Source organism: Physeter macrocephalus, chromosome 20 (genome assembly GCF_002837175.3).
Source record: "Physeter macrocephalus isolate SW-GA chromosome 20, ASM283717v5, whole genome shotgun sequence".
Taxonomy (NCBI): Eukaryota; Metazoa; Chordata; class Mammalia; order Artiodactyla; family Physeteridae; genus Physeter; species Physeter macrocephalus.
In genome coordinates this window covers 24,467,726-24,484,672 of record NC_041233.1, presented here as the reverse complement: position 1 = coordinate 24,484,672, position 16,947 = coordinate 24,467,726, and the positions used below count along the sequence as shown (strand labels likewise).

Genomic DNA, 16,947 nt, shown 5'->3' with positions numbered 1-16,947 from the left:
GCGGGCCTCACACTGTTGTGGCCTCTCCCGTTGCGGAGCACAGGCTCCGGACGCGCAGGCTCAGCGGCCATGGCTCACGGGCCCAGCTGCTCCGCGGCATGTGGGATCCTCCCAGACCGGTGCGCGAACCCGGTTCCCCTGCATCGGCAGGCGGACGCGCAACCACTGCGCCACCAGGGAAGCCCCTGGAATCTAATTTTTAAAAATGATATAAATGAACTTATTTACAAAACAGAAACAGATTCACACATTTTGAAAACAGACTTATGGTTACCAAAGAGGAAACGTGGAGGGGGGAGGGATAAATTAGGAGCTTGTGATTAACATACATACACTACTATATATAAAATAGATAACCAACAAGGACCTACTGTATAGCACAAGGAACTCTACTCAATATTCTGTAATAACCTACATGGGAACAGAATCTGTAAAAGAATGAATATATGTATCTGTATAACTGAATGACTTTGCTGTACAGCTGAACTAACACAACATTGTAAATCAACTATACTCCAATAAAAATTTTTTTAAAGTCTGAAAAAGAATGTGTATATATATACATATATATGTATATATATGTCTCATTCACTTTGCTGTACACCTGAAACTAACACATTGTAAATCAACTATACTCCAATAAAAATTTTTTTTTTAAGTTCTGAAGATGTAGTCTATAACACTTTGACTACAGTTCACAACATTTTATTATATATTTGAAAGTTGCTAAGAAAATTGATCTTAAATGTTCCCACCACAAAAATGAATGATAGGGGCTTCCCTGGTGGCGCAGTGGTTGCGCGTCCGCCTGCCGATGCAGGGGAACCGGGTTCGCGCCCCGGTCTGGGAGGATCCCACATGCCGCGGAGCGGCTGGGCCCGTGAGCCATGGCCGCTGGGCCTGCGCGTCCGGAGCCTGTGCTCTGCGACGGGAGAGGCCACAACAGAGGGAGGCCCGCATACCACACAAAAAAAAAAAAAAAAAAAAAAAATGAATGATAATTATGTGAAGTGATGGAGGTGTTAACTAACCCTACTGTGGTAATCCTTGCACAATATATATAAGTATCAAATCATCATGATGTACACCTTAAATTTGCATAATGTTATATTCCAGTTATATCCCAATAACACTGAGGAAAAAAACTAGGCAAAGAGGGACTTGAATAGACACTTCTCCAAAGATGACATACAAATGACCAAAAAGCTCCTGAAAAGGTGCTCAATATCACTAATCATTAGAGAATGCAAATCAAAACTGCAATGAGATACTACCTCATACCCATTAGGATGGCTGTTGTCAAAAAAAAAAAGGAAAATAACAAGCATTGGTAAGGATGTGGAGAAATTGGAACCCTTGTGCATTGCTGGGGGCAATGTAACTGGTGCAGCCCCAGTGGAAAACAATATGATGATTCCTCAAAAAGTTAAATGTAGAATTACCATATGATCTAGCAAATCCAATTCTAGGTATGTACCCAAAAGAACTGAAAGTAGGGACTCGAACAGGTATTTGTATACTAATTTCACAGCAGCATTATTCACAATGAGTACTGACACATACTTCAATATGGATGAACTTTGACAACATTATGCTCAGTGAAACAAGCCAGACACAAAAGGACAAATATTGTATGAGCCATTTCTATGAGGTACCTTGTATAGACAAATTCATATGAACAGAAAGGAGAATAGTGGTTGCCAGAGGCTGAAGGAAAAGGAGAATGAGGAATTATTGTTTAATATGCATAGAGTTTCAATCTGGGATGATAAAAAAATTTCTGGAGATGTAAAGTGACGACAGCTGAACAACACTGTGAATGTACCTAATGTACTTAAAGACACTGCACTGTCCATTTACAAATAGTAGAAATGGTAAGTATGAATAGTTTACTGCAATTACAAAAAATTTTAAGGTATCAAGAAATGGGGGAAAAATACTATTACTAGCTCCAGTAAGAGCTGGATCAGCAGAGCCTTCTCAAAATTAAAGATTATCAAATATTATTTGTGACCTTGCATTTGCCAAGAGCAACTGACATTGCTTTCAATTGTATGAACTGAAAATGAAGTTATTAAAAGTATAAATTTTGGGCTTCCCTGGTGGCGCAGTGGTTGGGAGTCCGCCTGCCGGTGCAGGGGACACGGGTTCGTGCCCCGGTCCGGGAGGATCCCACATGCCGCGGAGCGGCTACGCCCGTGAGCCATGGCCGCTGAGCCTGTGCGTCCGGAGCCTGTGCTCCACAGCGGGAGGGGCCCCAGCAGTGGGAGGCCCGCGTACCGCAAAAAAAAATAATAATAATAAATAAATAAATAAATTTTAATGACCTAATAGGTGAATTTACAGAAAAGCAAGTCAGAAAAATGATCAATCACGACATCATATAATAAAGTATTACATATCGTATTATAAAAAATTATGACACCAAAAATATTTTTGCAGTTTATAAGTTTATATTGTTACTCAGTTATCACTATTACCCAATTATATTTTACAACAGTGATAACACAATAAAACATTTTTAAAGGAAAACTTTGTATTTTAGGTCCTTTAATGGCACTTTTTCCCTGCTTTTTGAAAAGGAGCTCTGCATTTTCATTTTGACTGGACGCCCCAGATTATGTAATAGCTGGTTCTGACCCTCAGCTCTTATCCTTGATAGCCTGTTTATCTTTGACTGAGTCATTTAACCTTTGTATCTCAGTTTTCTCACCTCTCAAATGTGAATGGTATTTACCCTCCTTTGTAGAATTGATGTGAAATTTAAAAAAATATACACACACACACAGTGGTTTTAAAAATTGTAGGTACTTTAAAATATTGGTGGCATTGTTGCTGTTCATATGATATATTTTATAACTACTACCCTTCCTGGAGTCTGAGTCTTTAGACAAATACATTTCTTATCTAAAATGAAGAAATTTAATTCATTATTTTCTCTGGGGCTTTCCAGACTTTTGAGAGAGAAGCTAAGTGACGCTTTTGGTCCATAAAGCCATCGTTTTTTAGCTTAGTGATTTCATGGATGGAATTTATTTCTTCACATGACTAAAAGCAAAGTAGAAACTGAAGATGATGCCAAAACACTAGACTTTGGTCAACACTTTTAAAGCTCAAAATTTCAAATAGCGTTTCTGATAAACTCTCTGACTTTTAAGCAACTCAACGGAAGAACAACACTAAGAGCGCTGAGTTCCCCCAGCTCTATCTCAGGGCAATCTGTAGATACCAGACGCTGCTGAGTGTAAATAAAGATACTGCTGTAAATACAGAGGCAAAAATGCCCCAGCACTAGGACGGCTTTGATGAGGAGCTCTGCCAGATTAGAGGACTGAGTCTGAGAGCCAAGCATTGACCGATGCAGAAGCTGGGGTCCTAAATCTGAACCCTCCCATCACGCACACTTAGAGCAAACTCTGACAATATCCGGACCATTGGTACAGGAGACACTGTTGACCCACCATCACGGGGGGTTTCCTGAGTCCTTTATACATCTTCCTGCATCTCCCTACATCTCCCTAGTTACAATACGTAGGTGACTGGCTTAGGGGTGAGGCTAGGTCCTTTGTGTCAAGAGGCCTGTCCTAGGGGACCAAACTTGTAACTAATCCATAGGTTAACCAGCTGGTTGGGGGTAGAATTCCAATTGCTGCACAACTCATGCCTCTGAAAAGTTGGCTAACATCCCCCTGCTCCAGGGCCAGGGAATCCGCTCTGAAGTGTTCTCTCCCTCACTGGCCATCCCTCAGATAGGCCCTCCTACTGCCTAACCTTTGCCCTTTCTAATTGCCCTGATCTCATCCCAACCTCCATAGCTGTGTTTAAAGTCCACCTCTGGGGAACACACAGACTGAGTGCTCCAGATAATCCCTTTCCCAGTCCTGCTTGGCATCTGGCCGGTGGGCCGTGTACCCAGACTTCCTGGGACACTGGCTGGGGTTTGAGGAGGGACCTCAGTACCTACCTGGCTACAGGATGACGCTGGCCACCAGCTTCTTGATTTTGTGGCTCAGCCTCGGGGGTGGCCTGGCTCAGAGTGACACCAGCCCTGACGCAGAGGAGTCCTATTCAGACTGGGGCCTTCGGCACATCCGGGGCAGCTTTGAATCTGTCAACAGCTACTTCGATTCCTTTCTGGAACTGCTGGGAGGGAAAAATGGAGTCTGTCAGTACAGATGTCGATATGGTGAGTGCACGGTCTCTCTTCCGGTGAGACTGTCACTGGTGGACCTGTGAAGAGCCTGAGCAGGGCCACAATCTGTCATGTACTTTTTCCTGTTATCCACCTCTTAGAGGGGTGCCAGATTCAGCAACTAAAAATATAGGACACCCAATGAAACTTGAATTTCAAATAAACAACCAAGACTTTGTTAAAATATGTGAGATATTTGGGACACACTTATAGGGACAAATTACTGGTTGTTTATCGGAAATATAAATTTCACTGAGCTTCCTGTGTTTTTATCTGGCAAACCTATTCCAAGGAGTTTTGTGAGAATTGTTTCCCTGGGGACAATTTAATGGGTTTATTGTGAGGCGGGTAGGTACTTAGGAAAAGGTGGCCAAGGGTGGGGAGAAAGAATAAGAGATGTCTTTGGGAGGTGTTCCTAGGGATGGAAACTAAGCTGAACATTCAGGGAAAATTCTGCCAGAAAACTCTGAGCTTCCTCAGTTACTCTGCTCCTAGCTTGGAAATGGATTCGCCTCTCCCCCTGAATGCAGTTCACGCCTTCCTTCCAGATCTGTCAGTCTCTGATCAATTTGCCTGACGCCCCCTCCCCCAGAAGAGCTGTCCCTGCCTTAGTGAGCAATGGCAGTCCTTTGGTGGGTAGGATGGGTGTCTGCCAGCTGCCTCTGTCCACCAGGGACCAGGCCCCAAGCAGGCCTGGGGATGTGGAACTGAATGAGTAGGAGCACTACCTCACCTGAGTTGTAAAGAGGGTACATGGGAGCCTGCGTGCAGGTCTGGCTGCAAAAGAGCAGACCCTGTGGCCCGTTCCTCCTTCACCTTACTCTGGAATTCAGTGGAACGGGAGCAGAACGTGGAGCCCTGGACCTTGCAGCTGGGAGGCAAGGGGTAACTTCAAACGCAAATGAAAATATTTCTGAAAGCACACACAGCCTCATACAGCATTTGCTTCACTGTTTAGTTTATCAGATGTTTCATCATGAGATTAAGAGATGAAAATGGTGAGTTTAGCCTAGCAGGAAAACACTTGAGAAATATTTTCTCCAGACACTCAACAGATAAAACTCAGCTTGGAGAGAGACTCAAAAGAGCTACACACTTGCTGGACTCACCCAATCAGTCTCGCAGTCCCTTTTTACCTTTGAGGGGGGAAAATCCCTTCCTTATAAACGGGGAGTGACTAAGAGACCATGGTTAATCCTCCAGAACCAAAAGTTTTACAGCACAGAAGCTTTCATCTCAGAGGCGAATGTTGAAAAAAGGACGCTGCAGCGTCTCTGTGAAGATTCCATAGGGTAAATCTGTGCTAGGACCCACCTGGACCGCTACCAATGTCTTTGTCCAAGGTGTGTTAGACTAATGCAGAGATGCCTTGTCACAGGGACTGTTCTCACCTAGTTTGCATGGATGGGGCAGGAAAGGGTCAACTCACTTCAGATATTTGATCAACACTGGTGCTATTTTCCTTCCTGGAGGCAACACAAGACTTAGGTCTGTGGCTTAGCAAATAGATAACAACAGGATTTTTTTTTTTTTTAAGGGAAACGAGAACCAAACCGTCTTTTTCTCTAGCAAAGCAGTATTAAAAGATTTTAGCAAATTTTGGTTGCAAGCCTGCACCTGGGTCGGTCGATGCAGCAGCCACGGGTGGGGGATGGGAATAGTCAACAGAGAGATTGCAGGAACACAAATAACTCCACTCACTCTACAAAACAGGACCTGTCCGACCAGGGGTCTGAAAAACACGTAGGAAATAGTGGGTTAAGCCTTGTTACCTCTGGAACGCAGCAGAGCCAAGAACCTGGAGGCTGTGCCCAAGCAGTACAGAACTTCTTCTCAAGTTGATTGTGGATCAAGCAGGCTTTTGAACAGATAACGCCTAATAACTGAGTCTCTGTTTGCTTTGTGATACACTTCTTGTGCACAAGGCTTCTCTTTCTTTAAAAGAAACTTGCTATGCTGCAACTCCTCTGAAGGGCTTGTTTAAACAGACTGCTGGCCCTCACCCCTCTTATACTGATTGGGTAGGTCTGGGGTGGGACCAGAAAATTTGCATTCTTAAGAGTTCGCAGGTGATCATGCCGCTGGTGGTCCTGGGACCACGCTTTGAGGAAAAAACTGCTTTAAAAACTGCAAATTTTTTTTTTTTTTTTTTTTGTCAGAAGGAACAATTTAGCAACAGTTAGTCTACAAGAAAAAAAATTGCCATTTGGTAGGTACTTACCACTGCTTAAAACAGTGGTTCCTGCCTTGCTCTGCACTTAGAATCACCTGGGGGCGGGGGGCTTTAAGAAATGCCTGCTGCCCAAATCAATTAAATGGGAATCTCCATGGGTTAGACCTGGATATCGTTATTTTTAACGTTTCCCAGGTGATTGCAAAGTGTGACCAAGGTAGAGAGCACTATTTAAGGGGTCATCCAGCCCATAGGTTGTTCAGACAGGCAAAGGTATATTTGTATCCTGCTAGCCTACACTAGTGTATCAATATTGCTTTCCACGCTTCTTGTATCTACAATTCGTTTTCAGGTCAACACACAACATCTGAACTTGCCAAATGATCGGGCTGTAAATATAACGAGATTCAGCATGGATCAATAGAATACATGGTACAACTGGTTTAAGGGGTCTGCACTAATGTGAACACGATTCCCTCTCCCACCTCAGAGATTCTGATTCAGTAGGTCTGTGCTAGGAACTGCACACGTGGTCCTCGAACCAGACTTTGAGAAATACTAGTAATGGAAAAATCAGGGGTTTGTACTGGGGGGTGGGGGTGGGAGTCTCATTGCTGATGACCTTGGGCAAGTTACGTCTCTCAACCTTTGTTTCCTCATGTTTATAACTAATGTTAATAACACCTACCTTACAAGGTTGTTGTAAGAATTAAAGATAATATATATAAAGAATTAGTGCCGTATGGAACATGGCAGGTAGCAAACAAATTTTATAAATGTTATGAGAAAATCTGGTGAACAGGTTAACTATGCATTCGGATTCTTCAGATTCCCTTTCAAAATAAAATTTAAAAACATGAAATCCCAGTGGCTGGACAACATCCTCTCAGCTTCTGGAAGAAATCATCATATGATGATTTAGGTGTTCTGTGCCTTTATGAAGGTCTGTGAGGCAGAGTTTCTGTGTCTTGTAAATCATGATTTAAGCTATCATCCACACTGTCACACTTTGATAAAAGGACCTCATGATGATTTTTTTCTTGGGTTTAGTTCTAGAAAGAAAGGTATCCTTTAATATCAGCGTTCTTATCTTCAGGAGAACTTTTAATCTATTTGAAATCTTAGAGCAAAATTTTATGAACCTGTGAGTTTATACATTTTTCTAGACAAAGAATTCACAGCCTTCATCAGATTCTTAGAGGACCTGTGGCCCCAAAAAAGAAAACAGCTACTGACTTAGAGGGCAAAGGTTGTTCTCGAGAAGGGTGAGGAAATGTCCAGGTTTGCCGGTGATGGAGGGAAGGGGTGCGCGTTCCTGGAACGGTGGGACTTTAAGTACTAAAACAAGGATGGTCCCAGGCAAACCAGGACAAGTCGCTCGCCTTACCTCATGGAGTAACTTAATCTGTTTTAGTGACTGAAATAGAGTTTATTGCTTCAGTTAAATTGTCACAGTTCTGTTTTGTTCCCTTGTTGTGTTCCTCATGCTGTATTTGAGGGTTTCTGGCAGGAAGCAGGATGTGCCCTTCAAATATGGCCCTTGGACTCCTAGGTAGACCTCTAGTGGAGCACACAGAGCCACTTCTGCAGGAACCAGCTGGGTGGGGAGAAGGGCCACACCCTCCTAAGTGGCTTAACCCTTGGCCTGGGTGATAAAGCGCCAGACATTTTTACTGTTGTTTTCAGTGACAAAACAGAGAGAAAAATGGTGGGGCCGGGGAGGCAGCGGACTTCCTGCGGGTAGAACTTTCGGGTTTCATGCCTAACTCCCTCATTTGTCTTTTAAGTGTTTTGTGGCGTTTCACTTTATGCAGAAGTTTTAAATTTTCCTAAGAACCAGTCTATCAGTCCTTTTCTTTATAGCTTCTGCATTTTTTGTCTTTCTTAAAAGACCATCCTCACATCAAGATCATAACAACATTCGGCTCTTTTTTTCTGTGAAAGCCTCTGTAGCTAATACATAAGGAATGAGTGTTGCTGTGTTCTGAAAAATAACTTTTTTGTGAGCACTAAAGTTTTAATTTCAAATAATTTTCATGTGTCACACGATATTATCCTTGCTTTGACTTTTTCCCCAATCATTTAAAAATATAAAAAACATTTTTATCTGGCAGGTTATACAAGAACAGACAATGGGCTGGACTTGGGCCAGTGTTTGCCAAGCCCTCATCCAGAAGATCAGATGGTCAGCCTCCCACTCCTATAAACAGCCAAAACCAAAAAATAAAATTAGTTTGTGGACATTGTACATTATTGATGCCTAGACTCAAAACATCAAACTGAAAAGACTCAACACAACTCAAATCTGCTCCAACTGTAATATGAGGATATAGTACCTTATTTCTGTCTGGACTCAAACCATCACCTTTTTTCTTAGAACTTTTTTTTTTTTTTTTTTGTGGTATGCGGACCTCCCTCTGCTGCGACCTCTCCCGTTGCGGAGCACAGGCTCCGGACGCGCAGGCTCAGCGGCCATGGCTCACGGGCCCAGCCGCTCCGCGGTATGTGGGATCCTCCCAGACCAGGGCGTGAACCCGGTTCCCCTGCATCGGCAGGCGGACGCGCAACCACTGCGCCACCAGAGAAGCCCAGAACTTTTAATTCAAGCTTCAAATAGAATTTCTACAGCTTTCGTAAAATATTTAAAAAAAAAACAACTGTCATCAATATTAGACCAGGTGGGACATGTCTATAGTTGGTGTCCCATTAGCTTTCAAACTGGGATATCAGAGTTTTATCTTCTGTGAGTTACCAACTGCAAAAAAGGCAGAGGGTAACTCAGGAAACTGGACTGAGTCTGCTGCAAAAGCCCTTTATCAGCGAAATTATTAAAGAGTTAAATTTCACCATCAAATTTCGACATTTGTTTCTTCATTGAAATTTTTTTCCTGATTTCTATAAAGCTAGTATAGGTAGAACATTTGTAAAAGAACAATCTGAAGAAAAAATAAAATCACCATAGTCTCACCTCCAAGAGACAATATGCTTTAATTGTATGACATAGTGTGATTATTTTCATATGTATAATTTGATTACTAATATTATTTAATACACTTTACCCATTCTCCTATTCCCAGTGTTACATACACATACACACACACACACACACACACACACACACACACACACACACACGGCAGGTTAGTAGAGTATCAATGCTAAGTTATATTTCTCAAGACCTTTGAAAAGTAATGCAGGGATTACTGGTGGGCTGGTGGACTCTGTCAACAAGTACGGGACCTCTCCATTACAAATAACAAGAAAGACGGGGTGCAAATAAAATATTAAAACAAAAAACACACTCAACCTAGAATGAAATAAAGGGAAAACTTCAAGTTCCAGAAATGAAGGGGAAACAAAAAGCCAAAGTGGCAGCAGGAGCTGATGCTGCCATGGCCCTTGGGGGTGTCAGCCTGGAACATATATAGACTCCAGGGGCTGAGAAATGGGCTTTATTGCTCATACAGAGAGAGGAAAAGTAAATTTCACCCTTAAGAATTGGGAAGTTGGAACTGAACAGTCTGCATAAAGCTTAGAGTCTGAGAAACTGACTAGTCTGTTTAAAAGGGATTAGATTATTGGATTATCCAATATTCCAAGAAGTAGCAAGAATGCTTTCTGTCCACCTTGGACTGGAGCTTGGAGGAGGAATAAAGGAGATCCACTAAGAAAAATCATTACCTGGGCTTCCTGGGTGGCGCAGTGGTTAAGAATCCACCTGCCAATGCAGGGGACATGGGTTTGAGCCCTGGTCCACGAAGATACCACATGCTGCGGAGCAACTAAGCCTGTGCACTACGACTACTGAGCCTGCACTCTAGAGCCCATGAGCCACAACTACTGAAGCCCATGCACCTAGAGCCTGTGGTCCACAACCAGAGAAGCCACTGCAATGAGAAGCCTGTGTACTGCAAGGAAGAGTAGCCCCTGCTTGCTGCAACTAGAAAAGGCCTACACACAGCAATGAAGACTCAATGCAGCCACAAAAAAAAAAAAAAAAAAAAAAAATCACTACCTGAAGCATACACTATGCATAGGTGAGGAATCTGAATCTATACAGCTGGCCTGGTGTGAGTATCCCAAGCTGAGATATTAACATAAAGACATGTGTCTCACTTATCTTGGGACTCCTAGAGCCACAGCAAAAGCAATTAGGGACTACTCTGTAGTATGTGACACAGGGCACAGGAATTCATTTAGAAAAACAAGCCCTCCCGAAAACAATTACATACCATTCGAAAAGATAATCCACCATGTGGGAGAGTCAGTAGACGTTAAAAAATGAAACGGCATCCCAAGGAGTGAAGATAATAAAAAAATAACAACATTTGAAATTATTAAAGAAATAAAAGAAGGAATAGAAAACATAATTAAAAAACAGAGCTCAATGAAAACGAATTCACAGATTTAAAAAAGATTTACATAGAACTCCAAGAAATGAAAATTATAGTCATCAGAAGAAAAAAACTCAGTGGATGGGTTACATAGCAGATAACCTAGAAGTTAGTCAACCTAGAGATAATTATTAAAATGGAAAATAAATTTGATGAAGCTAGTAAAAATTCAGTACAGAGAGAAAAAGATAGAAAATATGAGAGATTAAGATATATGAAGGACAGGATTAAAAAGACCCACCATTCAGTAATAAGAGGCCCAGAAGGAGAAACTATAGAGAATGAAGAAAATAAAAAATTCAGACAAGGGCTGTGAATTCTCCAGAGGTGAAAGACACACGAGTCTTCAGATTGTTCCAAGTGGGGTAAGGATACACAGTCCACCTATAGATACATTGTAGTGAACTGTGGGGATTGAGGAAATTGGAATTTTTGTGCATTTCTGGTGGGAATGCAAAATGGTACAGCTGCTGAAGAAAGCCTGCTGATAGTTCCTCAAAAAGTTAAACAGAATTACTATGTGACCCAGAAATTCCACTCCTCAGGTATGTATACCCAAAAGAACTGAAAACAGATATTCAAATACTTGTACACAATTATTCATAGCAGCACTCTTCACAATAGCCAAAAGATGGAAATGACCACCACGTGCATCAATGGTGGATGAATAAACAAACTGTGGTAGATCCATAGAATGGAATATTATTCAGCCATAAAAATAATATGGATGAACTGTGAAAGATGGAGCGTGACTGCTAAAGATGCGTACGGGGATGATAAAAATGTTCTAAAATTAGATTGTGGTGATGGTCTCACAACTCTGTGAAAAGCTAAAACCCATTGAATTACACACATTAAACGGATGAACGTATAATATATTAATTACATCTCAATAAAGCTGTCGTAGAAAAAAATGTATTGAAAAAGAGATGCAAATCATAATGGCAACTGCAATAGTTAAGTATTGTTGAGTAGCAGGTGACCCCCAAACTTAGCAGCAGAAAATAACAAACATTTATTGTATCACACAGTTTCTGAGGGTCAGGAATCTAGGGGCTCTGCTGGTGTTTCTGGCTCTGAGTTTCTCATAAATTTGTAGTCACACTGCCTGTTGATATTATAGTCTCTGAAGATATGACTGAAGCTGGAGATCTCCTTCCAAACTCATGTAACTGTTAGCAGGAAGCTTTAGTTCTTTACCAATGGACCTTTCCATGACAGAAGTTGTAGCCTTTTTTTTTTTTTTGACATCTTCATTGGAGTATAATTGTGTTACAATGTTGTGTTAGTTTCTGCTGTATAACAAAGTGAATCAGCTATACATATATCCCCATATCCCCTCCCTCTTGCATCTCCCTCCCACCCTCCCTATCCCACCCCTCTAGGTGGTCACAAAGCACCGAGCTGATCTCCCTGTGCTATGCAGCTGCTTCCCACTAGCTATCTATTTTACATTTGGTAGTGTATATATGTCAATGCTGCTCTCTCGCTTCGTCCCAGCTTACCCTTCCCAGAAGTTGTAGTCTTTTATTTTATTTATTTATTTATTTATTTATTTATTTATTTACTTTTGTGGTACGCGGGCCTCTCACTGTTGTGGCCTCTCCCGTTGCGGAGCACAGGCTCCAGACGCGCAGGCTCAGCGGCCATGGCTCACGGGCCCAGCCGCTCCGCGGCATGTGGGATCTTCCCAGACCGGGGTACGAACCCGTGTCCCCTGCATCGGCAGGCAGATTCTCAACCACTGTGCCACCAGGGAAGCCCTGTAGTCTTTTATAATGTAATCCTGGAAGCAACATAGCTCCACTTCTGCCATATTCTGTTGATCACACAGACCAACCCTAGGACAATACACAAGGTTATGAAAACCAGGAGATGGGGATCACTGAGGGCCACCTTGAAACACCATCATATACACATGTTGTACCACAGCAACAAATACCCAAACAGACTGTAGCAGAGACTGCTTATTGTCCCCCTTTTCTACATTCATAAGCCCTCCTCCCAACTTCCAGCAGGGCTCATGGCTGCCTCCATTGAAGAAAAACTTCATTTCCTAGCCCACCTTTGCAACTAGGTGTTGCCATTTGATTAAGGTCTGGCCAAAGGGAAGTAAGATGAAGTGATGTGTGTAACATTCTGGAGTGTGTTTATTAAAGAGAGGAGCTCTGACCTTTCCACCTCCTTCTTCCATCCTGCTGCTTGTAATATGGATGTGTTGGCTGAAGCTCCATCTTGGACCATGAGAATCAGGGCTAAATTCCAGGGCTGGTAGAGCTGAAGGCTAGAAGCAGCCTGGGTTCCAGAAAAGGTCAGATTTATCATTCCAGCCTTCTGAGCCTTAATTCTGGATCTTGATGAGATATCCTATCTTGTTTAAGCATCTGAATAATACAGTATGTAGGAGGTATAATAAATATATGGAGAAAATTATAACACTCTGTTGAAAGACATAAAGGAAGACCTAAGTAAATGGAAAGCTATATTAGGCCCATGTTTGGGAATTCAGAATATTATAAGAAAGTCAGTTGTCTCCAAATTAATCTATAAATTCAATGTATTTTAAATAAAAATCCTCATTTTGTCTCTTGTAGACATAATCTACATGTCTCATGTAGACTAATTTGACTCTCAAATTCATATGCAAGAGTAAAAGTCCAAGAGTAATGAAGGCAGTTTTTAAGAATAATAAGGAGGGAGGGCTCTAAAGCATAGACTTCATACCTAAAAATTAAAACAGAAAGATGGGGTGCAAAGGGGCTTCAACTGTACTTACACCATTTAATTAAACAGAAGAAATATTTACAGCATGTTTGGCAAGTTAACATTCATTGTGTTTGTGTAGTGGGTACATGGGTATTTGTTTCTCTGACTTCAGTTTTGAAATATTTCATAATACAAAATAATTGAAAATAAGATACCTGGCAGGAGAAGATTAAAGAAAAGGAAGAGGAAATGCCATGTGTCTCACTTGGAGGATTAATTCTTAGCTTATTTCTTCCGTCTTTTGTTATGTCTTGCATCTCCTACACGAGGCAGAGGAACTGGGGAAAGAACATGGGCTTTGGAGACAAACAAGATATCTGGATTTATATCCCAATTCCCCTCACTTTCTATATGACTCAGGCAAGTCACAAAACCTCTTAGCCCCATATTCCTTATCTGGATAATGGGATAAAAATACTCACTGCAGATGACTGTCCTGAGGTCATCTCAGGTCAAGGTTATCTTTATCTATAATGACTACCCTTGACACACTGACAAAGCTTCTCTGTATGTATTTGCAAGATTATAAAATTACCCAAAAGCCAAGTAGGAGAAACCAAGAAATCCAAAGTTTTTCAGATAGTTTTGCCTTAGTTCTGTGACACAAATGCCTAAAATGTTTCATTGGGTTGTTTTCTTTGCTCTTTGGTAAACAATGCTTTGTCTGCATTTATGGAATCTTGCAAAATTTCCTTCATGTTATTCTAAAAAAGTTTGTGGTACTGTTTTAATTCTGATCCCTTAAGTGTATGATCAGGTCTTTGTGCATAGTATGTGGTCTTAGAGTGGATAGAAGAATGAGAAACCTTGAGTTTTAGTTTGGTTTTGCCACAGACCTTATCTTCAAGGTCGTGGATGTAAGAAACATTAGAATTGTTAGTAAATAAGCGCTCATAAAATTCTTCAGTATTCGGAGAAAAACGCCAACCTGGTCTGAAGGTTATTACTCTTTTATTATATCATCATAATCATCATCACCACCTAATTTAAGTCTGGTGAGGAGCAGTGACTTTTTCTTTTAATTTTTAAAAATATTTTATTTATTTTATTTTCTGCTGCATTGGGTCTTTGCTGCTGCGCATGGGCTTTCTCTAGTTGTGGTGAGTGGGGGCTACTCTTCGTTGCGGTGCACGTGCTTCTCACTGCGGTGGCTTCTCTTGTTGCGGAGCACAGGCTCTAGGCGTGTGGGCTTCAGTAGTTGTGGCACGCAGGCTCAGTAGTTGTGATTCGCGGGCTCTAGAGCTCAGGCTCAGGAGTTGTGGTGCACGGGCTTAGTTGCTCCGCAGCACGTGGGATCCTCCCAGACCAGGGATTGAACCTGTGTCTCCTGCATTGGCTGGTGGATTCTTCACTGCGCCACCAGGGAAGTCCCAGGAGCAGTGACTTTTAAAGGAAAAACTGAACATGCTTTTTAGATCATTTTTATTTGATGAATGTTCCCAAATGCTTAATGTCTAAACACTTCTTCCCGCTTCTTTCCTCTCTTTCCCCTGCTAGGAAAGGCACCAATGCCCAGACCTGGATACAAGCCTCAGGAGCCCAACGGCTGCAGTTCCTATTTCCTGGGTCTCAAGGTACCAGAAAGTGTATGTACACCACCATTCTTTTCTTAGTTGATTGGTTTTAACTAAAACTAATCCAAGAGTTACCACTGATGGAACTCAACACTTAAGGAATATGACTGAGAAATATGATTAGTATTTTAAATTGGATACAGAGAAAGGGAGATAATTTTCAAAGTAAGTTTCTGATTTCCTTTTCTCAGAGACAGCTATCCCCCAGATAAGCCATTGTGTAGTGAACTCTGAAAGCACCAATGCAAATATCAGCTGAGCCTTAGTGAACCAAACATAACTTAATTGAAATACATCTGACAAGTTTGACTTATTTAGATTGGTGAGACTTTCCAGTGATGTACTGGAGCAAACTGGTACTGACCAGTACCAGTGAGGGCTGATTGCTGTATCCTCAGCACTTTTGCAAGCAGCTGACTTGGTGATGGTACTGTCCAATCAACTATGTTTGGAGTATTAACATCATAGAAACCTGCAAACACACCTCCACCCACCCACATGCCCACACACACAACCAGCCACTGGCTAAACATTTATCATTTTGCCTCTGACTGTTTCTCAAACTGTCGACTTCCTCTAAAAACAAGGAATAATTAATTTCTTTTAAGACCCCTTGGAAGCCCTTTTACCTTTTTCACTTTAGAAAAGAGGTTTCATGTAAAATGTAGGTAGAAGGATTTCATATCTAAAATCATAGTTTAGCTATGTCTTTAGTTGGTGTCTTAATCAGGCTAAACTTCACTTTTCTGCTGGTTCAAAAGATTTTTGTAGTAATTTTCTAAGCAGCATAATGTTTATTCTTTTAACTAAAATGCTGCTCACCCATGTGGCATTTTTGTGCAAATTGAAAAGAAGTTCCCATTCCTCAAGATGGTTTTCTTCCATTTGTCAGAAACTAAGCTTAATATACTGATTTTGTAAGAAAGGAAATGCTGGCCACTGGCTGGATATTTTTCTTAATAAATATATAAATCTATGATGTCTTGAGGGAAGGTGCCCCCTTAGATATGACACTCTTGTTCGCTGCACAACCTGCACAGCTGTACGCCTAACCTGGTCCACAATCATCAATACGTGAATGGACACATAAGACAATCCTTCCAAATATACATTAGAGAAACAATGTATTTTTGGCTAATATCTTTTACTTGATATCAATTTAGTAGCTAAGGAAGTGGTATGCACTCTATTTTGGGAGTAATGTCATTTTGTTTACTGGTACAAATATTATTTAGAACTAGTTCAAGAATTTCCAATTGAGTTGAATTGAATGATAGCCACTATACGCATCTAATTCTGTTACCTCTGTTGTGATGTATTCTTAGGTTTATGGGTGAGGTGCAAGCAAAGTAGCTTGCTTCAGGTATCAGACGATGGGAATTTACCCAGAATTGCTGAGTCCAGGCCTTTGCCTAGTCTAATGAGTTAGATTATCTCTTAATGTAATAATGCTTTGTTTTGGTTTTTGCTTAAAAGGGCATTTTAAACTACCAAAGTCCATATTCTGCTCTAGGTGGTCTTGTAGTAAAAGTTCAAACAAGAGAACACTTAAGGAGACCCAAGAGGAAAGGATCTATGATAGCTGGTTAATCAATCCCCACCCATACCTCGAAACCAGATTTTCACAGCTTCCATCCAAGTCCATGTCTATATTATGAGAAGAACGGCAAAAGATCCATGTCTATGGAAGCAACCTAAGTGTCCATAGACAGATGACTGGATAAAGAAGATGTGGCACATATATACAATGGAATATTACTCAGCCATAAAAAGAAACGAAATTGAGTTATCTGTAGTGAGGTGGATGGACCTAGAGTCTGTCATACAGAGTGAAGTAAGTCAGAAAGA

The 16,947-nt window shown here is 41.4% G+C and overlaps 1 protein-coding gene across 2 annotated transcripts in view; it reads left to right on the top strand.

Annotated features, from left to right (window-relative positions):
• The first annotated feature begins 3,781 nt into the window (after window positions 1-3,781).
• Window positions 3,782-16,947, top strand: part of PLA2G12B (phospholipase A2 group XIIB) — a 21,267-nt gene continuing 8,101 nt past the window's right edge. For both annotated transcript variants that reach the window (XM_007120708.3, XM_007120707.3), the window contains exons 1-2: window positions 3,782-4,186; window positions 15,023-15,111. In XM_007120708.3, coding sequence (XP_007120770.1) covers window positions 3,976-4,186; window positions 15,023-15,111 — 300 coding nt within the window. In that variant the 5' untranslated portion in view covers window positions 3,782-3,975. The remainder of the gene's footprint in view (window positions 4,187-15,022; window positions 15,112-16,947) is intronic.